The sequence below is a fragment of the Arachis duranensis genome, chromosome 7, assembly GCF_000817695.3.
Source record: "Arachis duranensis cultivar V14167 chromosome 7, aradu.V14167.gnm2.J7QH, whole genome shotgun sequence".
Lineage (NCBI taxonomy): Eukaryota > Viridiplantae > Streptophyta > Magnoliopsida > Fabales > Fabaceae > Arachis > Arachis duranensis.
In genome coordinates this window covers 384,760-394,461 of record NC_029778.3, presented here as the reverse complement: position 1 = coordinate 394,461, position 9,702 = coordinate 384,760, and the positions used below count along the sequence as shown (strand labels likewise).

The window sequence follows — 9,702 nt, the reverse complement described above, 5'->3', positions numbered from 1 at the left end:
GTGAGCCTATAAACTCGGTCCCGTATCAATCGTACGAAAAGCTCGGCACGAGAGCAGGACCGAAGCATCATCACCCAATTGAAAGTAAGAAACGTGCTCAACTAGTTTACAGTACCAAAACAGAATATCATAACCAACCTATAAACTAGGACTTATCTACTAACGGGTAAAAACAACTCCTATATAACCGAGCCAATATCCTCGGTTAAGGGCAGGTTCCATCATCAGCTTTCACATTCACTTATTCACTCTCATTTAATTACTCTCTCTCTCTTCTCTGAGACTATTACTAACTTGAGCGTCGGAGTATCTTTTGCAGGTATTCCCGCCACGGTGTTTGACCATCAGCCGACGTGAAGCTCTTCCTCTCAGTTGACGACTCACTCGGAAGTGCTTAAGCTCGGCCTACCCAGTGTTCGGACGAATCACTTGGCGCCCACCGTGGGGCCCGGAGTACATCTAACCCCATTTTTTCCTTCGTCTAGTCTTCTATTTTATTTTGCAGGATTCCCGATCCTCGGACATGGCTGACAAGGAAAATCCACAACTCTCACAGGATGACCTCCTAGCTCAGATCGCTAAGCTTCAGGCGGAGGTCGGAGGATAGCCGAGCTCTCAACACAAAACAATGGAGAGAACTCCAAAGGTTTGGCTCAAAGTGCGGCGGACCCTTTAAACATCGTCCCGCCAAAGGAAAAGCTCACCCTCGGCAACCCTTTCTCCGAGGAGATCACGAATTACCAGATGCCAAAAAACTTTACACTGCCCACCGCGCTGGAGCCGTACAAGGGGTTCGGCGACCCCCGAGCCCATGTGAAGAAGTTCCAATCGATGATGTTCTTCAACAGCCCAAACAATGAGCCCGTCCTCTGTCGAGCATTTCCCACTTACCTAGATGGTGCTGCGTTACTCTGGTTTTCTAAACTTTCTGCAGGTTCAATTTCTTCCTTTGAAGACCTTGCCAGATCATTCATTGATTACTTCGCTGCATCAAGAATCTACGTACATGGCTCGGACTATCTCGGCACCATCAAACAAGGTCAGCACGAGAGCCTGAAAGACTACATGACCAGATTCGCTGACGCCACTATGGAGATCCAAGACTTGGACCCGGCCGTTCACCTGCACGCTCTCAAGGCCGGCCTCAGGCCCGGCAAATTCCGGGAGACCATTGCAATAACAAAGCCAAAGACGCTGGAGGAATTCCGAGAGAGGGCGGCAGGTCAAATGGAGATCGAAGAACTCCGAGAAGCACAGAAATCGGACAAACAACCACATCGGAGAGATGAAGAAAGAGCTTTCAGATCACCAGGTAACAGAGATATTAAGAAGCCCTCCAAGCCCGCATCAAAATACAACACGTACACCAGATTCAATACCAGAAGGTAGAACATCATCAGAGAAATCCTCCACGCCAAAATCATAAGGCCACCAGCACGAGCAGGAAATTACCAGGATCAAAGATTCGTGGACAAGACAAAACATTGTGCTTTCCACCGAAAGTTCGGTCACACCACGGACGACTGCATAGTCGCAAATGAGCAAACAAGCAGAGATCGACGACAGCAAAAAAGAGAGGACGACTCCAGACCCACCAAAGGGAGTCATTAACCACATATCTGGAGGATTCGCAGGCGGAGGTGAAACAAGCTTGGCCAGGAAGCAAAGCTACAGGGCAATGCTAGCAATTGAAGGAAGCATACAACCAAAGAGGGACAAAGGCCCAAACATCACCATATCCTTCAACCAAATAGACTTCAGAACACCAAGTCCTAACCTCGACGACCCTGTGGTAATCTCTATACAGATCGGAGAGCTATTGGTAAGAAAAACGTTACTGGACCCAGGTAGTAGTGCTGATGTTTTATTTTATTCTACCTTCACAAAAATGAAGTTATCAGAAAAACTGATACAGCCCTCCTCGGGAGAGCTAATTGGGTTCTCCAGAGAGAGAGTCCCCATCATGGGACACATATGGCTAAAAACCACAATGGGAGAAATCCCTATGTCGAAATCGATTGATATTCAATATTTAATAGTGGACTGTTACAGCCCTTATAACATTATATTCGGGAGACCCGCCCTGAATATATTCAGAGCGGTGGTGTCCACATTACATCTGTGTGTTAAGTTCCCAGTGCAGGAAAACAAAATAGCTACAGTATACGCCGATCATCAAGAAGCTCGGTAGTGTTACAACGCGAGCCTAAAAGCAATTCCAACAAAACAGGAAGCTAGGCCCCAGGTTCAGGCAATCCGCACTTCAGCCAACACAGCGACACTAGCCGACCTAGACCCAAGGGAAGACCTCGGCGAAAGACCTCGGCCAATGGACAATCTTCAACAAGTAACACTAACAGCAGACGACAAACAATACACATACGTTGGAGAAGCATTAGAAGGGGCAGACCGAGCAAAACTCATTCACATACTGCGTAAGAACGCCGACCTTTTTGCATGGACACCAGATGACATGCCCGGAATAAACCTAGAAGTCATCTGCCACAAGTTAGCAATTGATAAAACAGTCCGACCAGTTGCACAGAAGAAAAGGAATCTCGGAGAGGAGAAAAAACAAGTAGCACTCGAAGAAACACAGAAGCTCCTCAACGCTGGTTTCATTAGAGAAATTTGCTTCACCACATGGTTGTCCAACGTGGTAAAGAATGCAGGTGCAACATATCAAAGGCTAATGGATAAAGTATTCCAACAGCAGATAGGCCGCAATATGGAGGTCTACGTGGATGATATGGTAGCAAAAACACCTATGCAAGGGTCACACTGTGACGACCTAGTAGAAATCTTCAAACAACTCCGAGAATATAACATGAGACTCAACCCAGAAAAATGTGCATTCGGAGTATAAGGAGGGAAGTTCCTTGGATTCATGTTGACATCTCGAGGCATCGAGGCCAACCCAGAAAAATGCAAGGCCGTACTAGACATGACAAGCCCAAAAACGGTGAAGGAAGTCCAGCAACTTGCAAAACGAATAGCTGCCTTATCACGTTTCCTACCTGCAGTAGCAAACCGATCTTATCATTTTTCCCAGACATTTTCTAAAGGCAAGAAATTCACATGGACAGACGAGTGCGAGAGCTGCTTCACCGAGCTCAAACAGCTCCTAACATCACCACCAATCCTCCAAAAACCAGAGACAGGTAAGCCATTATGTTTATATCTATCAGTATCTAATCATGCTATAAGCTCAGTTTTAGTAACAGAAACAGGAAGAAAGCAAAGCCCAGTATACTTTATCAGTAGGATACTACAACCAACAGAAACAAGGTACCCGAAGATAGAACAATTGGCATTAGCATTAATCACCACTGCAAGAAGGCTACGGCATTATTTCCAAAGCCACACAATTATAGTACGAACAGACCAACCGCTGAGGCAGATATTGACCAGACCCGAGCTCGCTGGCAGATTGATCAAATGGTCGGTCGAACTCTTCGAGTTCGATATTCAGTACGAACCGAGGCGAACACTAAAGTCACAAGTGCTAGCCGACTTTATATCGGAGATGACCAATAAGACACAAAATACAGAGGTCAGTTGGAGCATACATGTGGATGGAGCATCAAACAAAGAGGGCAGTGGAGCTGGGATACTACTTAAGGAAGGAAACAAAGTGGTGGCCGAGCAGTCACTGCAGTTCCGCTTCAACGCAAGCAACAATCAGGCGGAATATGAAGCCCTACTAGCTTGACTGAAGCTCGCCCTACAACTACAAATATCCCGAATAACAGCTTACTGCGACTCTTCATTGGTAGTACATCAAATAAAAGGAGAATTTCAGGTAAAAGATCCTTTGTTAGAAAGATATTGGCTCATAACAAAGGATCTAATTTCAAAATTTAAAGAATTTGATATTATTCATGTAAACCGAGAACAAAACACCAGGGCCGATATGTTATCTAAGTTAGCCACAACTCGGCATGCTGATACCACATCGGCACTATCCCAGCTAACACTTGACAAACCAAGTTTTGAGCAGGATACAATTCTGAGTATTACACAGGTTCCAGATTGGCGAACACCTTTCCTCGATTACATCAATACAGGTACCGTGTCAATTGATGAGCCGAACTTAACACTTTTCCGAAGAAGAGCAAGCTTCTATACAATGCTCGGAAACACCCTATACAGGCGAGGACACTCACAACCGTTACCCAAATGCATCAGCAATGAAGAAGCCGAAGAAGTTATGGCTGAAACTCATGAAGGAGTATGTGGCAACCATATGGGCGGCCGAGCACTAGCAGCAAAGATTCTGCGAACGGGGTACTATTGGCCGACTATAAAACGGGACTGCATCGCGAAGGTCAAAGCATGTGATAATTGTCAAAAGCACGCCACACTCTCCGAGATCCCGGCCGAGGAACTCCATACCATAGAGGTAAGCTGGCCTTTCGATAGGTGGGGATTGGATATCCTCGGACCTTTCCCGAAAGCGCCAGGCCAGGTAAAGTTCCTCTTAGTGTCAATAGACTATTTCTCTAAATGGATAGAAGCACAACCACTGGCGCACATAACGGCAGAAAAAGTGCGATCTTTTTTATGAAAAAATATCATATGTAGATATGGTATCCCAAGGGAGATAATCTCGGATAACGGGAGACAATTTACAGATCATAAGCTCGCTGCCTTTCTAACAAATTTTAATATCAAACATCACTTCAGCTCAGTAGAGCACCCGCAAATTAACGGGCAAGTTGAATCAGCTAACAGAATTATCTTGCAGGGGTTAAAGAAAAAGCTCGGTGACGCTAAAGGAGAATGGGCCGACCTCATTCCAGAAATTCTATGGAGTTACAACACCAGCATTCAATCTGCCACAGGGGAAACTCCCTTCAAATTGGTATATGGCGCAGAAGCGCTCATTCCAGTGGAGGTCAGCGTCCCAACGTTAAGAACCTAGCTCTATAATCAACCAAATAATCAACAAGCTCGGACAGCCGAATTGGACCTTGTCGAAGAAGAAAGGGACATTTCCACCATAAAACAACGAGCCAGAAAACAATACCTGGAGCGAAGACACAACAAAAGAGTAGTACACAGATCCTTCAACAAAGGAGACCTCATACTCAGACGAACAGAGGATGCTCGGAAACTTTCATCACATGGCAAACTAGCGACAAATTGGAAAGGACCTTTCCGAATCCTTCAAAACCTTGGAAAGGAGGCTTACAAATTAGAAACTCTTAGAGGAGAACGACTTCTAGGAACATGGAACGTCTTCTCTTTAAGGGAATATCAGTCATGACAGAGCCTGTATAATAGCGAATGATGGTACTCTTTTTCCCTCCGAAGATTTTTTCCCAAGACGCAAGGGTTTTACTAATTATATATTGCTATAGTATAATATGCATTGTCACTATTCAATTATATATTGCTATAGTAATTAACTAATTATGTAAAGTATTTAAATAAACCAATAACTCTTTTAATTTTTAAAAGGCACATAAAAGTAAAAATAGTAGCGCAAAAATGTCTTACACATCTGATGGTTTGATTATCATCCCTAGTTAACTATATTTTTTTAAAACAAAACAAAAAGGAAAAAGAAAAAACGAAGACTTACAGTGGTATTTTTTTTTTGGGCAGAAACTCACTTGCAGTCGACTGCAGGTGAAGTTGCTTCTGAATAGCTGACACGTGTTACTATATGGTTTAAAAAAATCGGTTTATTTTATACAAATGATTTATTTAAAAAAACCGGTTTAAATTGGACCAAACGATTACTTTTATTTCCTTTTTCTTCGTTTTCACACGTTCGTTCTCTTTCAATCCCTTTTTCAGAACTAATATCAAACTTTCAATTAGGTATGTTCTTCTTATTTATATTTCTTAATCAAATTTATTATTTCAAATGTATTTGGAATACGTAGAAAATATTAACTTTGAAATTCGGTGTTAATGATTTTGTGGGAACCGTATTTAACATAGTTGGTTAATATGAAAAAAGAAAAAATGAAAATAGAAATTCTTTACAAGTCTAAGGAAGATATCATAAATGCCAACATAATTCATCGCAATTTTATGTGGTAGAAGACAAAAATGTAATTATGGTATAATGTAGACTATTTGATAACATGAGCATAGTTAAAATTTTGGCATGATCTCTTCCATATTTGTTGCATGTCTCTTTAGTTGGTGATGTTATAGTTTATTGTAATGATGGTAGTTTAATTGTATGAGTTAGGTCTTTTTTATTTGGTTGGATTTTTTCTATGGCTATCCTATTCTTGATGGCAATGCCAAAATAAATATTTTCATTAGTTGTTCTTTTTTTTTCCTCTATTTTTGGGTTGATTTTATTTGTAAAAATTTTTGTTGTAGACAAAATTAATAATATTATGTTCAATTATTTAAGGAGACTAAATTAATATTTTGATTAGATACTTTTTTTTTATTGAAAATAAATTCTAATTTCATTAAAAATAAATTTTAGTTGGTAAGTAAAAACACAAAAACGTGCATGACAATGAAATCATAATTTCTAGACAAGTAAATTATCGTCTTATTATCTTAAAAAAATAATTTATTTATAGAATAATATTAAAAAATCAACAATAATTTACATGAAAATAATTTATTAGTAAAATAAAAGTTAATTGATTGATTACCATCAAATTTAATTTAACGGTAAATTTGTAATTGAACATATTTTTAAAGCTTAATTTAAAATCTGTTTACAGCTTAATTTAAAAGCAATTGAAAATGTAAGTTATGAGAAACAAAACAAAGCTCATCAAGGAGATAGAAAGTAGAGACACAACAAAAAAGATAGATGATACCATTTATGCCATTCCTATAAAAAAAAACGTAAATTTTGTTTCTTTTTCAGAGTACTAAATGTTACTTTTTCAAATAATTTGTATACATATATTTGAGGAAAATTAAATAAATAAAAGTTTCAGATAAATTTAAAGAAAAATTGATCAATAAAAATGAAAAAGAAAAAGAACATACCAAATTCATCTGTTAAGAATTTAGGAATAACACGCAGAAAAAATTAAAATGATTTTAAAGGTAGTTATTTGATCTACTTAAACCGATTTTTTTAAATAAACAATTTGTATAAAATAAATTGATTTTTTTTAACCATATAATAACACAGGTCAACCATTCATAAACAACTTCACCTACAGTGACTGCAGGTGAGTTTCCACTCTTTTTTATATAAGAAAGAAAAAGGGGGAGAGAAGAAAAGAAATGATATTAAGAAGAAACCGCCAATTTTAAAGTGTGAGAGAGAGTTGCAGTAACCGCCAGGCAAGGGTGAGTTTGTACATATGCCCTCTGATCTGCCTCCATCGAGTTGATCCTGCGACCCTCTCAAAGAAATATACAATACATGCAATTATCGCAACTGCCCAGGGATGAACAACATCGTCGACAACTCCTCCTGGGCTCATTCTGGTTCTCCCAACACAGGTCGTGCATGCGTGGTTACGGTTGGTGTTGATGTTGCGGCTTCGTCTTCTTCGTCGTGTGATCATCTTATTCGGAGGCGCAACCCTAGAAAGAAGATCACAAAATTGATGAGGGTAATGGAGGAAGGGGTGAAGGTCAAGGGGAAGGGTGGTTGCAAGAAGCCAGACCCTGAGGCCCCAAAGATCACCCGTCCCTGCACCGAGTGCGGCAAGAGGTTCTGGTCCTGGAAGGCTCTCTTCGGCCACATGCGCTGCCACCCAGAGCGCCACTGGCGAGGGATCAATCCTCCCCGCACCCTCATCAGACCACCACCGCAAGAAGACGTGGGCGTCACCTTCACCCCGGAGGACCACGAGGTTGCGGCGTGTCTACTGTTGCTGGCGAGTGGGAAGGGGAAGGAGAGGGGCAATGATGACTACGACAACATAGTAGTGGACAACGTGGTGGACAAGGAGGAACAAGAACAAGAACAGGAGCGGTTCGAGTGCTCCAGTTTCAACAACGCACTTGGAGGAGGCCATAACTGTAGCATAACTGCACCCTCCCCCACCCCCGTTGACCTCCATCAACAACACCACCATTGCTCTTTGGATTTGAGGTTGGGTCTTAATTAGTGTAACCCTACCCTACTGCTGCCCCTTTCTTTGTGTTGTCTAATTTTCTGTGTATCTTAGGCACTAGTTAGCCTATCCTGTTAATTCACTATCACACAATTCATGATGTCGTGCTCCGATACTCTCTATACACACACACTAGTTCCCTGCCAAATCAATATATACATTCAATTCCTTCGCTTAATTCTCTTTCATTATTACTTATCTCAATACTCATCTCAAGCTTTATTCATTTATTATTATTGATTTCTTATAAAACACACATGTTCATTAACATTGAATTGAGCTATGATTACCACTAATATAATTCAGAAATGTTGCCTTATATTATAGCTTTACATGATTGTTTACCACATTTAATTTATTACATCACAAATAAACATAATGGTTAGTTGTTGGTGGGCACGCAATCCTGATACATATGGTAGTCCTGAGGAATTGGTACCTTCATGTGACATTTATGGCTTCCCGCTAATCATCGTTACATGGAGAGAATGGCCTGTAAGATTTGTACCGTAACAATCCTTAGCTTTAGAGTGATCTCTTTATTGGTTTACATATTTTTTTGCTTGCCTGCGATGGCTGAATTCAAACTCTTGACACAAGCGAATTAACGACGTATTTTTTTTGTTTTTGTTAATAAATGGGGTTTAGCCCAAAAAAAGAGACTTAAATACAAACTAAACGGGATAAATATATCCCTTGATCATCATTAGCTAATATGTTTACTACCTTTGTAGGAAGAGTATCCAAAAAATAAGTCAATGCCTTAAATTTTTTCGGACAATACATCTATTACCTTCTCTATAGATATTTATAAAAAAGAGGTTTCACTTCCTATTCATATACGTATTTAATCATTTAATTACATGACACCATGGACTTTGTATACATTGTTTTTGTATAGAAGATTTATTTTTTATCAGCAACTTTTATTATAAAAATATGTATATAACGTGTGTTTCTTCTTTTTGGCCATGGATGATATATATCTAGTCTACCACTAGTTTTTGGACGAAGTGGAGGTCTGGAAGATATCTACTTCAAAGTTCTTTTTTTTTTGTTCTTATACAAAACACACCCACTCATACACACTACTACAACTACTTAGGTTTCATATTCCTCATTGAGGATTCAGCATGGGTTCAAAGTTCAAACATCCATGCTGTTTAGTTGGTAATGGACACGCACTAGGCAGAGTATATACTTGGGCCTTCGAAGAATTGAAGTTGATCTTCCTCATCCATCCATTCATATCTTAAAAATATGTTTGGGAACTGCCCAAAACTATTTCCCTTTTTACCCTAAAAAATATAACTCACACCATGCGAGAAAAAAAAGAAGTTCGTACCATGCTCTCCATATGAGTAGATTTCTCCAAAAGCATTTTCATATCTAAATTTTTCAGCCTTAAGATGTTAAATATCATTTTCTGTTAAAGAGTAGCACTAGGTTTAAATTTTAGAAATAGGGAATTTATTTATTTTTATTTATATGTAAAAAAGAAGTGTATTTTAGGAGAAAAAAAATGGACACTAACTATTTTCTATTTCCTTTATATATAGTAGTGGACTAGTGATGAATTAATAGACACAATTTTACTCTTTTATTTATTAAATATATAACAATAAAAATATAAAAATAG

General features: G+C 39.6%; 2 protein-coding genes across 2 annotated transcripts; both read left to right on the top strand.

Annotated features, from left to right (window-relative positions):
- The first annotated feature begins 744 nt into the window (after positions 1-744).
- On the top strand, positions 745-1,389 carry LOC107496068 (uncharacterized). The gene has a single exon (XM_016117264.1). It carries the CDS (start codon positions 745-747, stop codon positions 1,387-1,389), a length of 645 nt encoding a protein of 214 aa, XP_015972750.1.
- A 5,999-nt stretch (positions 1,390-7,388) lies between these two features.
- Positions 7,389-8,057, top strand: LOC107496069 (zinc finger protein ZAT3-like). Its single transcript, XM_016117265.3, has one exon. The coding sequence runs from the start codon at positions 7,389-7,391 to the stop codon at positions 8,055-8,057; it is 669 nt and encodes a 222-aa protein (XP_015972751.1).
- Positions 8,058-9,702: the final 1,645 nt, after the last annotated feature.